Below are 25545 nucleotides of genomic sequence, written 5' to 3'. Positions count from 1 at the left end.
AACATGCCAATGGTTGGCAGCAAGAGCGGGAGAGACTCCTGCCCAGCCACACTTGATGTGGAGTGACGCCCCCTCAAGCGATAAGCAACAGACTAGTGACCTGTTTCGGGAATAACTAGCCATGGAAACGGACAAAAGTCTGCCTTAGTGCACCATTGGGTGCGGGAAGAGAATTGGAATTGGAATTTTGGACTGAGGAAAAAGGTCTTCACTCACGGAACCCTACAGCGCAAGGGAGGCCATTCAGCCCATCGAGTCTGCACCGACCACAATCCCACCCAGGCCCCATCCCCATAACCCCATGCATTTACCCTAGCTGGTCCCCCTGACACGAGGGGCAATTTAGCGTGGCCAATCCACCTAACCCGCACATCTTTGGAGTGCGGGAGGAAACCAGAGCACCCGGAGGAAACCCACGCAGACACGGAGGGAGAACGTGCAGACTCCACACAGATTAGTGACCCAAGCCGGGAATCGAACACTGGCGCCATGAGGCAGCAGTGCCAACCACTGTGCCACCGTGAGGGTTGTGAATCTTTGGGGAGAGTTATGGGTGCTCAGTTGTTGAGCTGAGGTGGGATAAATTTTGGACAGTAAGAGACTGGGACAGTTGGAGGATCAGGTGTGATCTTCTTGAATGACAGAGCTGGATTGAGGGGCTGAATGGCCTCCTTTTATCTCTCGTGCTGTTATAAAAGAGTCTGGTGCATTCCAAGTTGATATTTATTGATTTATCACACTCATAGCTATCACTGACGCTAATGTCAATGAACACCTCACAGACGTGCTTAAGGAGAGAGACTGTGCGTGGAGGCCATTTCCACAGGGACATCTCCACCTGATTGTTGAATTCTCAGCTCCAACGCCATGGCTGGGCGCAGGCGGGGCATGAATATTTGGAGAATGGCCAAAAGTCACCGCTCTCCAAATTTTACCAGAGAGTCTTGGGCGGGATTTTACAGCCCGGCTCGAGTCGAGACCGGAGAATCCCGCCTGAGGTCAACGGACATTTCCATTGTCCGCCCGTCGCCTGCTCCGATTCCGTGGCGAGCGGTGGGTGGGTAGAATTCCGACGATAGAGTTTTACAGCACAGAAAGAGGCCCTTCAGCCCATCATGTCTGTGCTGGCCATCAAGCACCTATCCATTCTGATCCCATTTTCCAGCACTTGGTCCGCAGCCTTGTGTGCTCCAACATTTCAAGTGCTCATCTAAATGCTTCTAAATGTGAGGGTTCCCCCCTCTGTCTCTTTCAGACAGATTCCCACCACCCTCTGGGTGAAAAAGTTTCTCATCAAATCCCCTCGAAATCTCCTGCCCCTTACCTTAAATCTACACCCCTGGTTATTGACCCCTCTGCTCAGGGGAAAAGTTTCTTCCTATCCACCCTATCTATGCCTCTCATAATCTTGAACACCTCAATCACGTCCCCCCTCAGCCTTCTCTGCTCTAAGGAAAACAACCCCCAGTCTAACCAGCCTCTCTCCATAGCTGAAACGCTCCAGCCATATGAACGGAGTGGGAATGGAGGGATACAAAAGAATGGTCTAGTTTGGACCAGGGAGCGGCACGGGCTTGGAGGGCCGAAGGGCCTGTTCCTGTGCTGTATTGTTCTTTGTTCTCTTGTTCATCCTGGTGAATCTCCTCCGCACCCTCTCCAGCTCAATCACAGCCCACGATGCCCGTCACTGGGGAGGGAATCCAATCCCGCCCCACGTTAGCCTGAAGCTCCGTATCAGGGTGGGCATTTTAGCGTCGCACAGATTTAGACAATCCCCAGGAACCGCAGTCGGTGGGACGAGACGGACAGAGATGGCTGTCGGCAGGGTTCCTCCAGGACTGAGAGGACCCCGGGAGGTGGTGTGTGAATGGGACCATCCCTACGCGAGCCCGAGGCGGAGGATCGGGCTTGTACTTACCCGCACTGTAGCAGGTATTGAAAGGTTGTTTGGCTGGCATATTCTGTGTGCACCTGAGCAGCGTCTCCCCCTCCTTTTGCTTCCTCTGTTCCCTTCTCTTCACCACGTGACCCATGACAAATGTCGTGTCCTGATACAGGACCTGAGTAAAGAGGGGAAGGTATCAGAAGGGTTAAGTTAGCCTTGGAGATGCACAAAGCCCCTCCCAAACCCATCGGGGTCTCTGGTTACAGTGCCGTACCCCCTTCTCAGAAGAGGGACTCACGACATCGCCAACCTCTGCTCCAGTAACTCTGACCTGTAGCAACATTTCCAACACCAACCCAACCCTTGAAAGTATTGAATCTGCTTCCGCCGCCCTTTCAGGCAGCGCCTTCCAGATCACAACAACTCGCTGCTTTTAACAAAGTAAAATTCTCCTCCCCTCCCCGCTCTGAGCTTTCCCCGATTCTCTTCAAATGGAATTTTGTCCTTCATTGCAAGAGGGATGCAGTTTAAAAACAGGGAGGTTATGTTGCAGCTGTATAAGGTGCTGGTGAGGCCACACCTGGAGTGCTGTGTACAGTTTTGGTCTTCCGACTTGAGAAAGGATGTACTGGCACTGGAGGGGGTGCAGAGGAGATTCACTAGGTTGATTCCGGAGTTGAGAGGGTTGGCTTTTGAGGAGAGACTGAGTAGACTGGGGCTAAACTCATTGGAATTCAGAAGAATGAGGGGAGATCTTATAGAAACATATAAGATTATGAAGGGAATAGATAAGATAGAAACAGGGCGGTTGTTTCCACTGGCGGGTGAAACTAGAACGAGGGGGCATGGCCTCAAAATAAGGGGAAGCAGATTTAGGACTGAGTTGAGGAGGAACTTCTTCACACAAAGGGTTGTGAATCTGTGGAATTCCCTGCCCAGTGAAGCAGTTGAGGCTACCTCATTGAATGTTTTTAAGGCAAGGATAGATAAATTTTTGAACAGTAAAGGAATTAAGGGTGATGGTGAGCGGGCGGGTAAGTGGAGCTGAGTCCACGAAAAGATCAGCCATGATCTTATTGAATGGCGGAGCAGGCTCGAGGGGCCAGATGGCCTCCTCCTGCTCCGAGTTCTTATGTTGTTATAATCTGTGTCCCCTCCGGTTATCCACCCTCCTGCCATTGGGAAAAACGTTCTCCTATTTACTCCAGCCAAACCCACTCGTGATTTTTGAACGCCTCGATTCAATCTCCCCCTTAACCTTCTCTTTTCCGAGGAGAACGATCCCAGTTTCTCCCAGCCTCTCTCCACATTGTCTGAACCCCCATCCATTGTGCCATCTGACAAATCTCTGCTGCACCCTCTCCAAGACCGTGACGTTCTTCCAAAACCCGGTGCCCAGAATTGGAGGCACATGCCGGGCCTATCCCCAGGCTTCCCTGGAGATCAACCCGTCAACTCATTCCCAATTAAAAATCCGTCTAACTCCTCCTTAAATGTACTCACTGTCCCAGCATCCACCGCACTTTGGGGCAGCGAATTCCACAGATTCACAACCCTTTGGGAGAAGTAGTTTCTCCTCAACTCTGTTTTAAATTTGCTGCCCCTTATCCTAAGACTATGACCTCTCATCCTAGAATGCCCCACCAGCGGAAGCATCCGCTCCACATCTACTTTATCCATACCTTTTATCTTCTTGAATACCTCAATCTGATCTCCCCTCATTCTTCTAAATTCCAGAGAGTATCGGCCTAAACTGTTCAATCTCTCTTCATACGACAAACCCCTCATCTCTGGAATCAATCTAGTGAACCTCCTCTGAACTGCCTCCAATGCCACTACATCTTTCCTCAAATAAGGGGACCAAAACTGTGCACAACACTCCAGGTGCGGCCTCACCAATGCCTTGTACAGTTGCAACAATACTTCCTCACCTTTATATTCTATTCCTTGAGCTATAAATGCCAACATTCCATTTGCTTTCTTGATTATCTGCTGTACCTACATACTTTTTAGAAGGATGAGGGGGGAACCTTATTGAAACTTACAGGATACTGCGAGGCCTGGATAGAGTGGACGCGGAGAGGATGTTTCCACTGGGAGGAAAAACCAGAACCAGAGGGCACAACCTCGGGCTAAAGGGGCGAGCGATCCTTTAAAACAGAGATGAGGAGGAATTTCTTCAGCCAGAGAATCTGTGGAACTCTTTGCCGCAGAAGGCTGTGGAGACCAGGTCATTGAGTGTCTTTAAGACAGAGATAGGTCCTTGATCAATAAGGGGGTCAGGGGTTATGGGGGAAAGGCAGGAGAATGGGGATGAGAAAAATATCAGCCATGATTGAATGGCGGAGCAGACTCGATGGGCCGAGTGGCCTCATTCTGCTCCTATGTCTTACGGTCTATATGTCTCAATAAGGTCACCTCTTCAAAGTCCAATGAATACAGAAGAATTCATGCACTTGTTATTTCATTTGCATATTTATAACATATTCATTCATTCATTATTCATTCATCCACTTACTAATTCATCCACTCATGCGTTCATTCATTCTTTCTTTCTATCCATCTCTGGGTCCTTCTTCTCTCATTCTCTCGCGAGTTCAGCTTAACCTGGAGAAGGTTGCTACACCTTTCTCCAACCAAGGCACCTGGCTTGAGTCACTGCTTGGGCGGTGTGGGGGATGTAACCTCCTTTGTACCTGGGTATATATGAGATAGTAGCCATTCCTTTTAATGGCGATTGTACTGTTGTTCTGTTCAAACGATTCCCCGGTGTGTAAGATCTTCTGCCAGTGAATAATGGTACTATCACCTGCAAGAAACACACAAGGGGAAAGGGAGAGCAGAGAGAGAGAGAGTACGTTACCATTCAATATTACCAACCTATCTCCAGTCCACCTCTGTATCTCCATTTCCCCCTTCAGTCACTTGGATGTTTCACCTACTCTTCACTGAGCTGCCAGGATAGTCAATAGTGCAAGGCAATTGAACTGGGGGTGGCATCACAGCCTAGCCTAACCTATTTACCTCCACTTCATAGAATCACAGAAGCCCGACAGTGCAGAAGGAGGCCATTCGGCCCATCAGGTCTACACTGACCACAATCCCACCCAGGCCCTATCCCCGTAACCCCACATATTTACCCCGCTAATCCCTCTAACCTATTCATCCCGGGACACTAAGGGGCAATTTAGCACGGCCAATCCATTCAATTTGATCTTAACAGAATCGGAATGGGTGTGATACAGAAGGAGGCCATTCGGCCCATTGTGTCCATACCGGCTCGCTAATTCACCCTATGCCACTAACCCCACACACTTACCCTGCTCCTCCCCTTGACACTAGGGGCAATTTAGCACGGCCAATCCATTTAACCTGCACATCTTTGAAGTGTGGGAGGAAACCGGAGCACCCGGAGGAAACCCACGCAGACACGGGGAGAACGTGCAGACTCATAGAACCATAGAAACCCTACAATGCAGAAAGAGACCATTCGGCCCATCGAGTCTACACCGACCACAATCCCACCCAGGCCCTATCCCCGTATCCCTACATATTTACCCACCAATCCCTCTAATCTACGCATCCCGGGACACTAAGGGGCAATTTAGCATGGCCAATCAACCTAACCCGGACATCTTTGGACTGTGGGAGGAAACCGGAGCACTCGGCGGAAACCCACGCAGACACGGGGAGAATGTGCAAACTCCGCACAGACAGTGACCCGAGCTGGGAATCGAACCCAGGTCCCTGGCGCTGTGAGGCAGCAGTGCTAACCACTGTGCTACCGTGTCTCCACACAGACAGTGACCCAAGCCGGGAATCGAACCCGGGTCCCTGGCGCTGTGAGGCAGCAGTGCGAACCACTGTGGCACTTGCTGTGTGAAGCAGCTTTTCCTCATGTGGACTTTTGCTTTGAAAAGATTTTTAGATGATATATATTTGGACAATATAATCGGCTAATCTGTTCTGGTCATGGTTCTGCGCTCCATGATCCCCTCTGATAAAAATCCTGATTTAGAAATCTCTAACTGATCCCCAGAGCAGGAGAGAGAAAGTTCCAGATTTCCACTCCCTTTGTGTGAGGAAGAGCTTCTTGACATCACTCCTCCAGATCCCATCTTGCATTTGAAGCTTTTTCCCCCTGGTTCTGGACGCTCCCTCGACCAGAGGGTTTCTCACTGTTAACCCAATCCATCTCTTAATCAATGTTGACAAATTGTCTGACCTCAAGCCACTGACGTTGCTTCACTCTCAACCTGTCAGTCCCTCACACCGTTTCCCCTCCCCCTTCTCAACCTTCCCCCATCAAGACATTCTCATGACTGACCTCTTTCACTCGATGGTCGATTGGCTGTTTCCCAATTCTCCCCCTCCACTCCCTCCCCAAACCCTCCCTTTCTTCTCCCTCCCCTCCCAACTACTGCCCCTCCACTCCCTCCCCAACTGTCACTCTCCCAGCACTGCACCCCCTCCCTCAGTTCCCACCCCTCCCACTCCATCATCTGAACCTCTCTGCACCCTCCTCCTGCCTCTCCCCCCTCCTCTCGCCTTTCCCCTCCCACCTCCCGTTCTCCTCCCCCTTCCCCCACCTTTGACAACCCTCCCTCCCCTTCCTCTCCCCCTTCCTTCCTGTCCCCTCCCACATACTGTCCCCTCTCCTCCCCCTCTTTCTCTTTCCCTTATTTCCCAACATAATTAAGGGCCCCACGCATCCCGGACATTCTCTCTTCCACCTTCTTCCGTCGGGAAAAAGACACAAAAGTCTGAGGTCACGTACCAAGAACAGCTTCTTCCCTGCTGCTGTCAGACTTTTGAATGGACCCACCATATATTAAGCTGATCTTTCTCTACACCCTAACTGTGACTGTAACACTATATTCTGCACTCTCTCCTTTCCTTCTCTATGAACGGTATGCTTTGTCTGTATAGCGCGCAAGAAACAATACTTTTCACTGTGTCCCAGTACATGTGACAATAATAAATCAAATCAAAACATCCCGGATGAAATCATAGAATCCCTACAGTGCAGAAGGAGGTCATTCGGCCCATCGAGTCTGCACCGACCACAATCCCACCCAAGCCCTATCCCCATAACCCCATGCATTTACCCTAGTGAGTCCCCCTGATACTAAGAGGCAATTTTGCATGGCCAATCCACCTAACCAGCACATCTATCTTGCATTAAGTTGATCTTTCTCTACACCCTAGCTATGACTGTAACACTACATTCTGCTCCCTCTCCTTTCCTTCTCTATGAACGGTATGCTTTGTCTGTACAGCGCGCAAGAAACAATACTTTTCACTGTATTCCAATACATGTGACAATAATAAATCAAATCCTTCTCCCCTACGTACTCTATGAACGGTATGCTTTGTCTGTATAGCGCGCAAGAAACAATACTTTTCACTGCATCCCAATACATGTGACAATAATAAATCAAATCAAATTCTGTGGAGTGTGGGAGGAAACCGGAGCACCCGGAGGAAACCCACACAGACACGAGGAGAATGTGCAAACTCCACCCAGATAGTGACCCAAGCCGGGAATCGAACCCAGGTCCTTAGCGCTGTGAGGCAGCAGTGCTAACCACTGTGCTACCGTGGAGGATACCGGACTCTGGGATTCTATTCCTTGCCACTGATACTTTTCTTCATGACTGTTGATGGGTCCAGCAACCCACGTATCGTAGCCATCACTCACCCTCTGATTGATAGGAGGACGGGACCAGGTGGATTAATGAGTTTTTTCCTGTAGAGGATGAATGAGATCAAGGATCAGTTATGGTGATTACAACACGTGCCCCTGCCCGCACCTCCCCTCCACCTCCCATACACCTCGCATGGCATTGTGTTTGGATATTAGCCAACCAACCACACAACAAGACTTGTGTTCAACTCCCCTTCATGGCTTCCCTTTGCCTAACTTGAATGCTGCCAAAAAAAAAGGCACATCCTGTCGAAGTTTTTCATCCCGCACTCATCAGGCCAAATGCCAAATTTCAAGAAACCACCACAATTTCTACCACTGCTGATGGGTCAGTGCATTGACTCTGGTCGAGCCGTTGCCCCGGAGAGAGGGACAGGGAGCAAGAGGCTCCCTTTTCCCTTGCGGTGTGAATTGTTGTGAGAGTGGGAAATTCGGCATTCTTGCATTTGTCCTGATGAATATGAGACAAAATAAACTTCAACAACATGTCTCTCTCTGTTCAGCAATAACGCTAACCTCCTCAAACCCCCTTTGAGGGGAGTATAAGTCCATAAATTGATAAAATATAGGAGCAGAATAGGCCATTCAGCCCATTGAGTTCGCTCTGTCATTCGATCATGGCTGATATAAAGAACAAAGAAGAACAAAGAACAATACAGCACAGGAACAGGCCCTTCGGCCCTCCAAGCCCGCGCCGCTCCCTGGTCCAAACTAGACCATTCTTTTGTATCCCTCCATTCCCACTCCGTTCATGTGGCTAGATAAGTCTTAAACGTTCCCAGTGTGTCCGCCTCCACCACCTTGCCCGGCAGCGCATTCCAGGCCCCCACAACCCTCTGCGTAAAATACGTCCTTCTGATATCTGTGTTAAACCTCCCCCCCCAACTCACCTTGAACCTATGACCCCTCGTGAACGTCACCACCGACCTGGGAAAAAGCTTCCCACCGTTCACCCTATCTATGCCTTTCATAATTTTATACACCTCTATTAGGTCACCCCTCATGCTGCCCGACTGAACTAAAACCTCTTACCCTTCCGGGGACCGTATCCCTCCATTCCCATTCTATTCAAGTTTTATCAAGTTGCCCCTTAAAAGTCACTATCGTATCTGCTTCCACTACCTCCCCCGGCAGCGAGTTCTAGGCACCCACTACTCTCTGTGTAAAAAACTTGCCTCGTACATCTCCTTTAAACCTTGCCTCCCGCACCTTAAACCTGTGCCCCCTAGTAATTGACTCTTCCACCCTGGGAAAAAGCTTCTGACTATTCACTCTGTCCATGCCCCTCATAATCTTGTAGACTTCTATCAGGTCCCTCAACCTCCATCGTTCCAGTGAGAACAAACCAAGTTTCTCCAACCTCTCTCCTCATAGCTAATGCCCTCCATACCAGGCAACATCCTGGTAAATCTTTTCTGTCCCCTCTCCAAAGCCTCCACATCCTTCTGGTCGTTCCATCTTAATATCTCGTCTCGTGGCCCAGTGCGACTGTGAAATGTCACGGGGGTGGGGGTGGGGGGAGAGGTTGTTATCTGGCACCATATCAATGCAAGTTGTTGTTGTCGCTGTTAACATTTGAAGAGGTTGTGGAAATTGAGTATAAAAACTGGCAGCTCATGCTGTAGCTGTACAGAACCTTAGTTAGGCCTCATTTGGAATATTGTGTACAATTCTGGTCGCCACGCTACCAGAAGGATGTGGAGGCTTTGGAGGGGGTACAGGAAAGATTGACCAGGATGTTGCCTGGACTGGAGGGTATTAGGAGAGGTTGGATAAACTCAGTTTGTTCTCACTGGAACAACGGAGGTCGAGGGGTGACCTGATAGAGTTTACAAGATTATGAGGGGCATGGACAGAGTGGATAGTCAGGTTCTCTTTCCTAGGGTAGAAAAGTCAAGTACTCGGGGACATAGGTTGAGGGGAGAAGTTTAGAGGAGATGTGCGAGGCACGTTTTTTACACAGAGGGTGGTGAATGTCTGGGGAGGGGGTGGGAGCAGGTACGATAGCGTCATGTAAGGGGCAACTAGACGAACACATGAATAGGATGGGAATGGAAGGATACGGACTCTGTAAGTGCGTACGGTTTGAGTTTAGGCAGGCGTCATGATCGGCACAGGCTTGGAGGGGCCGAAGGGCCTGTTCCTGTGCTGTACTGTTCTTTGTTCTTTGGCGGGACGCCAGAATGTGGTGAGTTACCGAAAAGGAAATGGCCATTCAGGCTGGGAGATGGGCTGTGAGCTGAAGACAGATTGTGGGCTTGCATCTCTGCCTCGACCCAAGAGTGGGTCCATCTGGGCCGAATTAGTTTGAGAGACAGTTTCCAATACCAGACCGAGCTGCGGGAACCTTTGTAACACTTTGGTGGAGAGATCTGTTGACATGTCGGACAAGAATAGACATTTCTCTCGCCGTCGTACACAGCCTGAAGACCCCACTTGACCCAGTCGCGTGACCCGTCGAAGTGTCGTCACTGTCGTGACGTGGGAAAGGCGGCAGCCAGTCGGTGCACGGCAAGATCCCACAGTGGGGAAACGGCCAGTTACTCAGTTTTAGCAATCCTGGGTTGAGGGGTTAATATTGCCCTCCTCACCCCTGGAGGACGGGGAGAATTCCCTGGCTGTTCCACGGAATAGTGGCCGTTTGCCTCCAAGTGAGAGGGAAGGCGGGGAGACTTCATTAACTTGGCATCTGAGAGGCGTCACCTCTGACAATGCAGCAGGCCTCCAGTGTGTGTACTTAGCTCTGGGGAGCAGGACTTAAACCTAGAAATCTGTACGCCGTCTCTGAGGTTGCTACACAGTCTCTGAGATGGGTACACAGTCTCTGAGATGGATACACAGTCTCAGAGATGGGTACACAGTCTCCGAGGTTGGTACACAGTCTCTGAGATGGGTACGCAGTCTCTGAGATGGGTACGCAGTCTCTGAGATGGGTACACTGTCTCTGAGATGGGTACACTGTCTCTGAGATGGGTACACAGTCTCTGGGGTAGGTACACATTCTTTGAGCTGGATACACAGTCTCTGAGATGGGTACACAGACTCTGAGATGGGTACGCGGTCTCTGAGATTGGTACACAGTCTCTGAGATGGGTACACAGTCTCTGAGATGGGTACACAGTCTCTGAGATGGGTACGCAGTCTCTGAGATGGGTACGCAGTCTCTGAGATGGGTACGCAGTCTCTGAGATGGGTACGCAGTCTCTGAGATGGGTACGCCGTCTCTGAGATGGGTACGCAGTCTCTGAGATGGGTACGCAGTCTCTGAGATGGGTACGCAGTCTCTGAGATGGGTACACTGTCTCTGAGATGGGTACGCAGTCTCTGAGATGGGTACACAGTCTCTGAGATGGGTACACAGTCTCTGAGATGGGTACACTGTCTCTGAGATGGGTACACAGTCTCTGAGATGGGTACACAGTCTCTGAGATGGGTACACAGTCTCTGAGATGGGTACACAGTCTCTGAGATGGGTACGCAGTCTCTGAGATGGGTACACAGTCTCTGAGATGGGTACGCGGTCTCTGAGATGGGTACGCAGTCTCTGAGATGGGTACACAGCCGCTGAGAGCAATCAACATCTAAAGTCCCGGTTGACAGACAGTGAAAGGAAAGCAGACGAAACAATCTTACGCTCAGATCTCTGCCTGCGCCTCCCCTCGGAGTCTCGTTCCACGCGGAGTGCCTGCCGCTCCGGTTCCCGGTGGCGTGTGCGGGCAGGTTGTGGGCAGTCGCGGAGCTGAGGCGCAGGCGAAGTGTAGCCAGGCGCCCTCGTGCGCGCCAACGCGGGCGATTCCTGCGGGAAGAGCCAAGGTCAGAGGATCAAACCTAAAAACACACATCGGGTGGGACGGCTTTCATTGGGGCCACCATTCTGGGGGGAGGTGAATCCTGAAAATTCCTAAACTGTACAGCACAAGGCGAGAGACTTTTACTCAGTATAACCCCTCCCGTCTGTGCCTCACCTCACTGACCCTGTCAGTACTCCCGTGTCCGCCGTGGCTTAGTGCGGAGCTCTCTCATCACAGTGCCAGGACATCACTGGTTCAAATCCCAGTCCAGAGACTGGAGAATGTCATCGTGACAGAACGCCAGCACTGAGGGAGTGCTGCAACTGTCAGCGGCGCTCCCTCGCCGATCAGGTATTCAATCGAGGTACCCCCTCCGCCCCCTCGAGTGGTTATAAAAGGTCCCAGGGCAGCTAGTTTCACAGAAGGGCAAGGCCAAAATTAAGTTGATCTTTCTCTGCGCCCGAGCTGTGACTGTAACACTACATTCTGCACTCTCTCCTTTCCTTCTCCCCTATGTACTCTATGAACGGTATGCTTTGTCTGTATAGTGGGGCGGCACAGCAGCACAGTGGGTTAGCACTGCTGCTTCACAGCTCCAGGGTCCCGGGTTCGATTCCCGGCTCGGGTCACTGTCTGTGTGGAGTTCGCACATTCTCCTCGTGTCTGCGTGGGTTTCCTCCGGGTGCTCCGGTTTCCTCCTACAGTCCAAAGATGTGCGGGTTAGGTTGATTGGCCAGGTTAAAAAAATTGCCCCTTAGAGTCCTGAGATGCGTAGGTTAGCGGGATTAGTGGGTAAATATGTGGGGGTAGGGCCTGGGTGGGATTGTGATCGGTGCAGACTCGATGGGCCGAATGGCCTCCTTCTGCCCTGTAGGGTTTCTATGATTTCTAGTGCGCAAGAAACAATACTTTTCACTGTATCCCAGTACATGTGACAATAATAAATCAAATCCTTCTCCCCTATGTACTCTATGAACGGTATGCTTTGTCTGTATAGCGCGCAAGAAACAATACTTTTCACTGTATCCCAGTACATGTGACAATAATAAATCAAATCCTTCTCCTCTATGTACTCTATGAACGGTATGCTTTGTCTGGAGCGCGCAAGAAACAATACTTTTCACTGTGTCCCAGGACACGTGACAAAATAAGTCAAATCAAATCAATATTTGCCCCTCAATCCACAAAATAGTTAAAAAACACAGATTATCTGGTCATTAGCACATCTGTGGGATCCTGCTGTGCACACATTGGCTGCGGTGTCTCCGACACTACCACAGCATCATTTCAAACCACGCTTCATTGGTGGGCTAAGCACCCTGGGGCATTACAGCACAGAATGAGGCCCTTCAGCCCATCGTGTCTGCACCGGCTATCAAGCACCTATCCATTCTAATCCCATTTTCCAGCCTTCGACACTCCCGTGTTCCAAGTGCTCATTTAAATGTTTCTTCAATGTTGTGAGGGTTCCCGCCTCTCCCCCGCCTTTCAGGCGGAGAGTCCCAGATTCCCACCACCCTCAGGTTAAAAAGTTTCTCCTCAAATCCGCCCGAAATCTCCTGTCCCTCACCTTAAATCCACACCTGGTTATTGATCCCTTAACTAAGGGGAAAGGTTCCCTCCGATACACCCTATCTGTGTCTCTAATAATATGGAACATCTCAATCAGATCCCCCCCCTCAGCCTTCTCTGCTCAAAGGAAACCAACCCCAGCCTAGCCAGTCTCTGTGAGACGCTCCAGCCAGTCTCTGTGAGACGCTCCAGCCAGTCTCTCTGAGACGCTCCAGCCAGTCTCTGTAAGACGCTCCAGCCAGTCTCTGTGAGACGCTTCAGCCAGTCTCTGTGAGACGCTCCAGCCAGTCTCTGTGAGACGCTTCAGCCAGTCTCTGTGAGACGCTCCAGCCAGTTTCTCTGAGACGCTCCAGCCAGTTTCTCTGAGACGCTCAAGCCAGTCTCTGTGAGACGCTCCAGCCAGTCTCTGTGAGACGCTCCAGCCAGTTTCTCTGAGACGCTCCAGCCAGTTTCTCTGAGACGCTCAAGCCAGTCTCTGTGAGACGCTTCAGCCACTCTCTGTGAGACGCTCCAGCCAGTCTCTCTGAGATGCTCCAGCCAGTCTCTCTGAGACGCTCCAGCCAGTCTCTCTGAGACGCTCCAGCCAGTCTCTGTGAGACGCTCCAGCCAGTCTCTCTGAGACGCTCCAGCCAGTCTCTGTGAGACGCTCCAACCAGTCTCTGTGAGACGCTCCAGCCAGTTTCTCTGAGACGCTCAAGCCAGACTCTCTGAGACGCTCCAGCCAGTTTCTCTGAGACGCTCCAGCCAGTCTCTGTGAGACGCTCCAGCCAGTCTCTCTGAGACGCTCAAGCCAGTCTCTGTGAGACGCTCCAGCCAGTTTCTCTGAGACGCTCAAGCCAGTCTCTGTGAGACGCTCCAGCCAGTTTCTCTGAGACGCTCAAGCCAGTCTCTGTGAGACGCTCCAGCCAGTCTCTGTGAGACGCTCCAGCCAGTCTCTGTGAGACGCTCCAGCCAGTTTCTCTGAGACGCTCCAGCCAGTTTCTCTGAGACGCTCCAGCCAGTCTCTGTGAGACGCTCCAGCCAGTTTCTCTGAGACGCTCCAGCCAGTTTCTCTGAGACGCTCCAGCCAGTCTCTCTCAGACGCTCCAGCCAGTCTCTCTGAGACGCTCCAGCCAGTTTCTCTGAGATGCTTCAGCCAGTCTCTCTGAGACGCTCCAGCCAGTCTCTCTGAGACGCTCCAGCCAGTTTCTCTGAGATGCTTCAGCCAGTCTCTCTGAGACGCTCCAGCCAGTCTCTGTGAGACGCTCCAGCCAGTCTCTGTGAGACGCTCCAGCCAGTTTCTCTGAGACGCTCCAGCCAGTCTCTGTGAGACGCTCCAGCCAGTTTCTCTGAGACGCTCCAGCCAGTTTCTCTGAGACGCTCCAGCCAGTCTCTCTCAGACGCTCCAGCCAGTCTCTCTGAGACGCTCCAGCCAGTTTCTCTGAGATGCTTCAGCCAGTCTCTCTGAGACGCTCCAGCCAGTCTCTCTGAGACGCTTCAGCCAGCCTCTACGGAGATGCAAATCATTTTTCTTTCATGGCTGTGTTTTGCGAGTTAACCTCTGGCGTTGAGAAGAACTCCAGCTGGCTCAGGGGTCGGTTGTTAGTCTTTTTGGGAAGTTTTAGGGGAATTTTCGATTGAGAAATAGTCTCTTGGCAGCTGATTGCTGGTTTGGCTGGGACAGGGGGGGTGGGGTGCGTGTGTGTGTGTGTGTGTTACCATATAGCCGCACTGGCTCTGCTATCTCACACACCCTCAGAGATTCAGAGGTAGAACCCGGATCCCCATGGAGCAACAGACAACAGAAAATTCTGGAAGCACGCCAAAGGTCAGTTGTAAGACCTGCCAAGAAATAAAAGAGAAGGGTTGGCCTGTGATTGGATCGATGGCCTCTCTCTTTCTCTCTCTCTGTCTCTCTGCTGGCTTCACGGTTCCCTCTGAAAGATATGAATGAGTGATTGGATAAATATGTTGACAATATGTTCCCAGAAATGTAGTTATGGTGAGAGTTGCTGACAGCTGTACAGTAAACAAAAGAGACCTTGCACAAAGTCCAGGAACACCATTCTAACTTTATATCCATGGTTTTAAATCTCTTACATCCCCAATCTCCTCCTCCCTAACTCTGTCTAGAATTCCTACACTGCAGAAGGAGGCCATTCATCCTAACGAGTCTGCACCGACCACAATCCCACTCATACCTATCCCCGCAATTTAGCATGGCCAATCCACCTAACCTGTACATCTTTGGACACTAAGGGGCAATTTAGCATGGCCAATCCATCTAACCTGCACATCTTTGGACACTAAGGGGCAATTTAGCATGGCCAATCCACCTAACCTGCACATCTTTGGACACTAAGGGGCAATTTAGCATGGCCAATCCACCTAACCTGCACATCTTTGGATACTAAGGGGCAATTTAGCATGGCCAATCCACCTAACCCGCACATCTTTGGACACCAAGGAGAATTTAGCATGGCCAATCCACCGAACCCGCACATCTTTGGACACCAAGGAGAATTTAGCACGGCCAATCCCCCTAACCCACACATCTTTGGACACAAAGGGGCAATTTAGCATGGCCAATCCACCTAACCTGCACATCGTTGGACACTATGGGGCAATTTAGCATGGCCAATCCCCCTAACCCGCACATCTTTGGACACTATGGGGCAATTTAGCATGGCCAATCCCCCTAACCCACACATCTTTGGACATGAAGGAGCAATTTAGCATGGCTAATCCCCCTAACCTTCACAAAGGGGCAATTTAGCATGGCCAATCCACCTAACCCACACATCTTTGGACACTATGGGGCAATTTAGCATGGCCAATCCACCTAACCTTCACATCTTTGGACACTAAGGGGCAATTTAGCATGGCCAATCCACCTAACCCACACATCTTTGGACACTATGGGGCAATTTAGCATGGCCAATCCACCTAACCTTCACATCTTTGGACACTATGGGGCAATTTAGCATGGTCAATCCACATAACCTGCACATCTTTGGACACTATGGGGCAATTTAGCATGGCCAATCCACCGAACCCGCACATCTTTGGACACTATGGGGCAATTTAGCATGGCCAATCCACCTAACCTGCACATCTTTGTGCTGTGGGAGGAAACCGGAGCACCCGGAGGAAACCCACGCAGACACGGGGGAGAACGTGCAAACTCCACACAGACAGTGACCCCAAGCCGGGAACTGAACCTGGGTCCCTGGCGCTGTGAGGCAGCAGCACTAACCACTGTGTCACCGTCTCCTCCTCCAGCCCAGGACCCTCCCAGATCCCTGCGCTCCTCCAATTCTGAGCTTCTTGGTCATCCCCTGATTCCCATCGCTCAGCCATCGGGGGCCGAGCCTTCAGTCACCCGCGACCCTGAGCTCTGAAGTTCCCTCCCTGAACCCTATCCCCGCCACTCGCTCTCTCTCCTCCTTCAAGCCACACCTTAAAACCGACCTCTTTGGCCGAGGTTTTGGTCGCTTGCCCTTTGGGGCTTGCTGTTGGGTTGTGTCTGAGGGAACTCCCGTGGGTTGTTCCACAATTCTAAAGGTTCCCTATGAATCCAGTTTGTTGTTAAATGCACTTCCACTCAATATCAACTCTAAGCTGCTGCCCGCTACTGGTTCCAGGACTCCTCGAGGGTTTGTTAAGAATCGTTGAATGACAGAGGACGGAAGGAGGCCATTTGGCCCATCATGCCACTGCCTGCCCCTTCAAGAGAGCTATCCAATTGGTCCCATTCTCCTTCCCCTGATCTTTCCCCTGCAAAGATCCCCCCTTTGGCAGGGTGGCACAGTGGTGAGCACTGCTGCCTCACAGCGCCAGGGATCTGGGTTCGATTCCCTGCCTCAGGTCACTGTCCGTGTGGAGTCTGCACATTCTCCCCGTGTCTGTCTGAGTTTCCTCCGGGTGCTCCGGTTTCCTCCCACAGTCCAAAGATGTGCAGGTTAGGTGGATTGGCTGTGCTAAATTGCCCCTTAGTGTCCAAAGATGTGCTGGTTAGGTGGATTGGCCGTGCTAAATTGCCCCTCAGTGTCAGGGGGACTAGCTAGGGTAAATGCATGGGGTTATGGGGTAGGGCATGGGTGGGATTGTGGTCGGTGCAGACTCGATGGGCCAAATGGCCTCCTTCTGCGCTGTAGGAATTCTATGATTCTTTGGCGCACAGTCAAATTGCAACGAGTCAAACACAAACAGCATGAAATTCCGGTTATGGCAAAGTGGTCAGCCATTCCAACCGGCAGTGAGGTAAATCGGATAGAACCATCCCCGTGATTCGCCGCACTGAAAGCTCCAGTCAGCCCAACTTGCCTAATCCTGTCACATGACTGTGCCGGCTAACCAGAGTAGGATTGGCCCACATGAGTGTCCACCAACAGTGGTGGAAGGCGCCATGTCACCTTTCGCGCAGTACGCGGGCGGGGTGCAGCGGCTATGGCAGCAACCTCAGGCTCCAAAATGGCCTCATCTGCCATCTTGAACGAGCGCACACCAGATGGAAGCGGATTGATTCGCCGTCTTTCGGCAGAGGGCAGACAACGCCGGAGGGAGATTCTTCTTCAACCTCAGGAGGCTATTGACTCTGAAGGGTGCAAGGGATGCCCACCTGCCTGCCTGCCCGTGCCTCCCTTCCGTCTCCCTCACCCATGCCACAAGGGCCACCGAGATGCCCCCTGGGGATGTCACACTGCGGCACAAAAACGCCTCAACGGTGTGGCGGACTGTATCGAGCCCATTCCAAAGAGAATCATAGAATCTCTACAGTGCAGAAGGAGGCCATTCAGCCCATCAAATCTGCACCATCCACAAACCCAAGCCCTATCCCCGTAACTCCACATATTTACACTGTCAATCCCCCTGACACTAAGGGGCAATTTTAGCACGGCCAATCAACCTAACCCGCACATCTTTGGAGTGTGGGAGGAAACCGGAGCACCCGGAGGAAACCCACGCAGACACGGGGGAGAACGTGCAGACTCCAGACAGACGGTGACCCAAACCGGGAATCGAGCCCGGGTCCCTGGCGCTGTGAGGCAGCTGTGCTAACCGCTGTGCCGAGATTACAGAATTTCCCTGAAGCGAACATTTTTCCAATGGAAAATTCCAGCCTTTTGCGAGGTCAGGGCATCGTAAGGCATGAACAAGTTGAATAAAGACATTTCCTACACTTCACTTAACAGCTTCAAGCCTTTGGCTTTGACATGAATCAGCCTTGGAGGCACATGGGGATTGCAGAGAGATGCATTCACGTGTGAATGAAGCCTGGCACAAGTTTCCATTCAGCATGGATCTGTGGTTTAATCCCCTGGATTCCACACAGTACGTCTCCGATTCCTTCTCAAGGGTTGCAAATGACTCTTTCAGGAAGTGGATTGCGGATAATATTCCGGTAAAATGATGGCTTTCTTTTCCGGCAATGCTTTGGCCTCCACTGCCTGTGTTGGATTTCAATCAACGCCTGTCTCCTTTTCTGGTCCCAGTCCTTCCCTCCGACTGGCTCAGTTCCAGAGTGTGTGTCCTACACACCTCATTGGCCACGACACTGCAGGAGGGTTCACCCAATCCCCGCTCTTCTCATTGCTCACTTGAAATCTCCATGGCGCCCAACCGTCCCACAGCCAATCGGAACCCCTCGTTACCCAATCGGATTCGTTCTTGACTCTTACTCACTAGGTCAGCCTCACCACCCCCAGTCCCCCATCCCAGACCCTGCCCAATATCGCTTTCCCATTACCTTCACTGCATAGAACGTACAGAACGGACCATTCGGCCCATCTGCTCTGTCATGCTCATTGTGCTCCTCCCACTCCCCCCTTGTCATCTCACCCCACACCCTATCCTCCAATCCCTTTCCCCCCGGTGTGTTTATCCAGCTTCCCCCCTTAAATGCATTTACACCATTCACCTCAACCACTCCCCCCGTGGGAGCGAGTCCCACATCCTCCCCCATTCCCTGTGGGAGCAAATCCCACATTCTCCCCACTCTTCGTGGGAGTGAGTCCCACATCCTCCCCCATTCCCTGTGGGAGCAAATCCCACATTCTCCCCACTCTTCGTGGGAGTAAGTCCCACATCCTCCCCCATTCCCTGTGGGAGCAAATCCCACATTCTCCCCACTCTTCGTGGGAGTGAGTCCCACATCCTCCCCCATTCCCTGTGGGAGCAAATCCCACATTCTCCCCACTCTTCGTGGGAGTGAGTCCCACAACCTCCCCCACTCCCCGAGGGAGTAAATCCCACATTCTCCCCACTCTTCGTGGGAGCGAGTCCCACATTCTCCCCACTCACCATGGGAGGAGGTCCCACATTCTCCCCATTTCCTGTGGGTGCGAGTCCCACATTGTCCCCACTCCCCATAGGAGCAGGTCCCACATTCTCCCCACTCCCTGTCGGAGCGAGTCCCACATTCTCCCCACTCCCTGTGGGAGCGGGTCCCACATTCTCCCCCACTCCCCCTGGGAGCGAGTCCCACATTCTCCCCACTCCCCCCGTGGGAACGAGTCCCACATTCTCCCCACTTCCCCCCGTGGGAACGAGTCCCACATTCTCCCCACTCCCTGTGGGAACGAGTCCCACATTCTCCCCACTCCCCCCGTGGGAACGAGTCCCACATTCTCCCCACTCCCTGTGGGAACGAGTCCCACATTCTCCCCACTCCCTGTGGGAGCGAGTCCCACATTCTCCCCCACTCCCCGTGGGAGCGAGTCCCACATTCTCCCCACTCCCCCAGTGGGAGCGAGTCCCACATTCTCCCCACTCCCCCCATGGGAACAAGTCCCACATTCTCCCCACTCCCCCCTTGGGAGCGAGTCCCACATTCTCCCCCACTCCCCCGTGGGAACAAGTCCCACATTCTCCCCACTCCCCCCATGGGAACAAGTCCCACATTCTCCCCCACTCCACCCTTGGGAGCGAGTCCCATATTCTCCCCACTCCCCCCATGGGAACAAGTCCCACATTCTCCCCCACTCCCCCCTTGGGAGCGAGTCCCACATTCTCCCCACTCCCCCCATGGGAACAAGTCCCACATTCTCCCCCACCTTTCTTCTGGGTGCAGAGGAGATTTACCAGGATGTTGCCTGGTATGGTGGGAAAATCATATGAGGAAAGGCTGAGGGGCTTGAGGTTGTTTTCGTTAGAGAGAAGGTTAAGAGGTGACTTAATAGAGGCATACAAGATGATCAGAGGATTAGATAGGGTGGATAGTCCTCGGATGGTGTTGGCTAGCACGAGGGGACATAGCTTTAAATTGAGGGGTGATAGATATAGGACAGATGTTAGAGGTAGGTTCTTTACTCAGTGAGTAGTAAGCGCGTGGAATGCCCTGCCTGCAGCAGTGGTGGACTCGTCAACGTTGAGAGCGTTCAAATGGTTATTGGATAAACATATGGATGATATTGGAATAGTGTAGATTAGAGGGGCTTTAGATTGGTACCACTGGTCGGCGCAACATCGAGGGCCGAAGGGCCTGTACTGCGCTGTAATGTTCTATGTTCTATGTTCTGAACTCTCCATTGGATTTACTGGTGCCCGTCTTTTGGCCCCAGCTTTTCCCATTCACCCACCACCTCCCCACAAATGGAACCATCTTCTCTATGTCTAGCTGTCAAAAAAACCTTCTCCAGTCCCCATGCCATAAGAGGACATTGGTAACCATAGACCTCTATTGGGTTCGTCCATGTTTATACCATTGCTTTCTTCACTAAGACGGACCAGGAATTTCTCCCACTCTTAACACCTGCCATCAGGTGTATCGGAAGGATTTACAGACTGATAATCAACCTCGATGGCCACATTAAAACACATCTTCAATGGCCATCCAATTCAGGGGTGCGACTTAAACCCACTACAAAGGGTCGTGAATGTAGCCCAATCCATCACGCAAACCAGCTTCCCATCCATTGACTCTGTCTACACTTCCCGCTGCCTCGGGAAAAGCAGCCAGAATAATCAAGGACCCCACTCACCCCGGACATTCTCTCTTCCAAATTCTTCCGTCGGGGAAAAGATACAAAAGTCTGAGGTCACATACCGACCGACTCAAGAACAGCTTCTTCCCTGCTGCTGTCAGACTTTTGAATGGACCTACCTCGCATTAAGTTGATCTTTCTCTACACCCTGGCTATGACTGTAACACTACATTCTGCACTCTCTCCTTTCCTTCTCTCCTATGTACTCTATGAAAAGTATGCGTTGTCTGTATAGAGCGCAGGAAACACAATTCCAGGTGGAGGGTGTTCCCATGTCTCTGCTGCCCTTGTCCTAGATGATAGCGGTGGTGGGTTGGGAAGGTGCTGCCTAAGGAGCCTTGGTGAGTCGCTGCAGTGCATCTTGTAGATGGTACACAGGCTGCCGCTGTGCGTGGGTGGTGGAGGGAGTGAGTGTTTGTGGATGGGGGGCCAATCAAGCGGGGCTGCTTCGTCCCGGATGGTGTTGAGCTTCTTGAGTTGTTGTTGGGAGCCGCACTCATCCCGGCAAGTGGGGAGTATTCCATCACACTCCTGACTTGTGTCCTTGTAGATGGTGGACAGGCTTTGGGGGGGAGTCAGGAGGTGAGTTACTCGCCGCAGGATTCCCAGCCTCTGACCTGCTCTGGTAGCCACGGTATTTATATGGCTGGGTTCCAGCTCAGTTTCAGGGCAAATGTGTTCCTTATTATCGTTTCTTGGTTCTGGTTTGAAATAAGGTGGAGCAGATTAATCTTTTAATCCCTGGATTTTCCCATGTTAAAAATTCCTCCTGCACTCCCGTTCCTCAGAGTTTAGCTTGTAAAGCAGCACCTTCTGGATTAGTTCCAGCCCCTGTCACAGGGCAGGACGGAGAAGTGAAATCAGCAGAGAAAAGCCACAGGATTTACATCAGGAAGTGACAGAACAAAGATCCGTCAGTTTAATTCTTTCCTCAACATGTCCTCACAGAATGTTCCAGATGAATCACCAGAGTGGCTGGGACATTCCCTAAGCAAAACCTTCCACAATTTCCCCGAATAAAGAGATCTCCGACCACCCCCAGCGCCTTCCCCAGAATCTTCATTAATCTCCAGCTGGCAAAAGCCAGGACTGGGAAACCCTTTTGAAAGGGAATTAGGCCTTCCTTTTCCCAAATTTTATCTGAAGATTATCACTCTCCCCATCACAGCAAGAGATGGGGGTGAGGATGCCCAGAATCATCCAATCAGGTCGCAAAGAGTGATTGGCTGATGAGATGGGTCCTGCAAGCGACCTATTGGGGGGCTGGGGTTGGAGGTCATGAGGTCAAACCTCCTCGTATGGTTCACACAAAGTTGGCATCCTTTACTTACCCAACAGTCGTTTTTTTCAAATTCTTTCACGGGAGGTCGCTGGCGAGGCCTAGCATCTATTACCCATCCCTAATTGCCCCTTGTTAAGGTGGCGGGTGAGCCGCCATCTTCAACCCGCTGCAGTCCCTGTGGTGTAGGTACACCCACAGCGCTGTTAGGGAGGGAGTTCCAGGATTTGGAACTGCGAAGGAACGGCCGATATATTTCCAAGTCGGGGTGGTGAGTGGCTCGGAGGGGAACCTCCAGGTGGGGGTGTTTCCATGTATCTGCTGCCCTCGTCCTTCTAGATGGTAGAGGTGGCTGGTTTGGAAGGTGCTGCCTAAGGAGCCTTGGTGAGTCGCTGCGGTGCATCTTGTAGACGGTACACACGCTTGCGTGGGTGTTGGAGGGAGTGAGTGTTTGTGGATGGGGGGCCAATCAAGCGGGGCTGCTTTGTCCTGGATGGTGTCGAGCTTCTCGAGTGTTGTTGGAGCCGCACCATCCCGGCAAGTGGAGAGTATTCCATCACACTCCTGACTTGTGTCCTTGTGGATGGAGGACAGGCTTTGGGGGAGACAGGAGGTGAGTTACTCACTGCCGTGATGCCCACGTTTTTGGATCTCGATCTCACCATCCCGTTGTGGAAAGCCAACTTAAACCAGCCCCCTTGACCGAGTATTTGATCACCTCTCTCCCAAGTGGCTTGGGAGTCAAATTCTGTTCGACGACCGCTCCCTGTGGAACGCCTTGGGGGAGATGTTCCCATGTCCAAGGCGCTATACAAATGCAAGCTCTTCTTGTTGTTAATGCAAGCCCGGCACCTCAGCCTGACTAGGGTAACGGGTCAACCCATAGCACATGGACTGCGACGATTCAAGATGGCGGCTCACTTGCCACCTTCTCAAGGGGCAACTAGGGATGGGCAATAAATGCGATGGCCCAGCCAGCGACGCCCATGTCCCAGGGGTGAATAAAGGAAATAATTAACGGGATATGTAGGGGCGGCTAACTCTGGATGTACGTGTCACCGCCCCCCCCTGCACCCCCAGAGGCTGCTGGACATCCTGCCTCCATGCTGTCCCGCCATTGGTTGCCTGAACCATCACCCCTCACATTCCCACTTCCAGTGGCCAATCAGAAAGCGGGACAGTTGTCACCAGACCATCGACGGGCCGGAATTCTCCCGTCGCACCCGCCACGGGAATTGTAGCGGGCGGGGGTGGGTGGAACACGCAAACGTCCCTTGGCCTCGGGCAGGATTCTCTGGTTTTGTGGCAAGCCGGGCTGGAAAATCCCACCCAACATCTTCGATTTCTCTCCCAGGGGGAGGGGGAGGGGGAGCGTTGATCCTTAATCCTGGCGGATCTGGGGGAAGTCCTGGCGAGCTGTAGGATCGTCACCTGACAGCGCTGCCACCTTCGGGGGCCAGGGGGTGGTCAGAGGTCTTGGCCACATGTGGTGCCACGGGGGAGGGGGTGGGGTGGGTGACACATTCTTTCTGGGTGTATCACAGCTTGGTCTGGGGCTCCTGCTCTGCCCAAGACCGCAAGGAACTACAGAGGGTCGTGAATGTAGCCCAGTCCATCACCCAAACCAGCCTCCCATCCACTGACTCTGTCTACACTTCCCACTGCCTCGGGGAAAAGCAGCCAGCATAATCAAGGACCCCCACGCACCCCGGACATTCTCTCTTCCACCTTCTTCCATCAGGAAAAAGATACAAAAGTCTGAGGTCACTCACCAACCGACTCAAGAACAGCTTCTTCCCTGCTGCTGTCAGACTTTTGAATGGACCTACCTCGCATTAAGTTGATCTTTCTCTACACCCTAGCTATGACTGTAACACTACATTCTGCACTCACTCCTTTCCTTCTCTATGAACAGTATGCTTTGTCTGTATAGCGCGCAAGAAACAATACTTTTCACTGTATCCCAATACATGTGACAATAATAAATCAAATCCTTCTCCCCTATGTACTCTATGAACAGTATGCTTTGTCTGTATAGCGCGCAAGAAACAATACTTTTCACTGTATCCCAACAATAATAAATCAAATCCTTCTCCCCTATGTACTCTATGAATGGTATGCTTTGTCTGTATAGCGCGCAAGAAACAATACTTTTCACTGTGTCCCAGGACATGTGACAATAATAAATCAAATCCTTCTCCCCTATGTACTCTATGAACGGTATGCTTTGTCTGGAAAGCGCGCAAGAAACAATACTTTTCACTGTGTCCCAGGACATGTGACAATGATAAATCAAATCAAATGATTCTGGAAATGCCCAGAGAGGGCTAACAGTCTCCTTGCTGGGCACACCCTCCCTCTTCCTGCTCTATGTATCGACCTGCGGTGGTTCTTTTATCGATTTGCCAATATTTATCCAAGTCTCCCCTTGGAAAGCTGCGATTACCTCTGCTCCCGCCACCCTCACAGGCAGCTGATTGCAAGTTGCAGTCATTCCCAGTGTTAAAAAAACCCCCCCGACTCCCCGCCCACTCCTGTAACGGTGGATCGAAGCATTTAACCCCCACATCAAACTCTGATTTCCACAGTTGCGTCTGAGAGCTTTCGATTGAGATTCAGCAAGAAGCTTACAAACGGGTGACAATTAGAACCATTTGAAATTGGGACAGTGTGAACCCCCCAACTTCTCTCTTTTGTTTCCCCCGCCCTCCAGAGTGTTGGTTTGTCCCCGGGGTCGGGGAGAGAAAGCGCCCGCGAAAGAGGGGGGGGGGGGTAAACAGTTCCAAACTCACGTCCTGCGACTCGTCGGTGGTCCGCCTCGCGCCGCACTCCTCCCGCAGCCCCTCCAGCTCCCACCTCAACCTCGCCATCTCCGCCGACTGCAGGACCTGGGCCGCCAGGCACAGCAAGACTCCAGCCAGCGCCGCCATCCCTGCGGAGACCGGTGACACCATCAGCTCAGGCCACACCTCTACCACGCCTCCCCCCCGCCCCCCCAACCTCCCCCCCAAAAAAAACCTCACCCCCTCGCCCTCTCAGCAGTGGGCAGACCCGTCTGAACCAGGGAAGCAGTTCAAAGGGGGAGCAACAAGGTGGAGAGAGAGAGAGAGAGACAGAGAGGGAGTCTCCTGCAGGAGGAACTGTTCGTCTGAATGAAGTGGGAGAGTTTCACTGAGAACTGGCCAATTTGACAGTCAAATTACGCCCATTGGCACTAATTCCCCTCCTACAGAAAAGTGGGTCAAGATTTGATTCGAGTCCGACGTTCTGACGTAATCACTCAAGTTGTAAAATTGCAGCACTGTTGCCAAATTCCGGTGAACTTTTTGTATCAACAAGAGTAGGGC

General features: G+C 51.9%; 1 protein-coding gene across 1 annotated transcript in view; it reads right to left on the bottom strand.

Moving 5' to 3' along the window:
* The window catches only part of tnfsf12 (TNF superfamily member 12), a 92401-nt gene that overhangs the window by 4230 nt on the left and 62626 nt on the right, over nt 1-25545 (bottom strand). The window contains exons 7-11 of the mRNA XM_078200775.1: nt 24991-25178; nt 11226-11388; nt 7587-7634; nt 4582-4694; nt 1919-2060 (exon numbers count right to left, since the gene is read on the bottom strand). Coding sequence (XP_078056901.1) covers nt 1919-2060; nt 4582-4694; nt 7587-7634; nt 11226-11388; nt 24991-25178 — 654 coding nt within the window. The remainder of the gene's footprint in view (nt 1-1918; nt 2061-4581; nt 4695-7586; nt 7635-11225; nt 11389-24990; nt 25179-25545) is intronic.

Source organism: Mustelus asterias, chromosome 31 (genome assembly GCF_964213995.1).
Source record: "Mustelus asterias chromosome 31, sMusAst1.hap1.1, whole genome shotgun sequence".
Taxonomy (NCBI): domain Eukaryota; kingdom Metazoa; phylum Chordata; class Chondrichthyes; order Carcharhiniformes; family Triakidae; genus Mustelus; species Mustelus asterias.
Note: the sequence above shows the minus strand (reverse complement) of the source record. Positions and strands in the feature narration are given on the sequence as shown.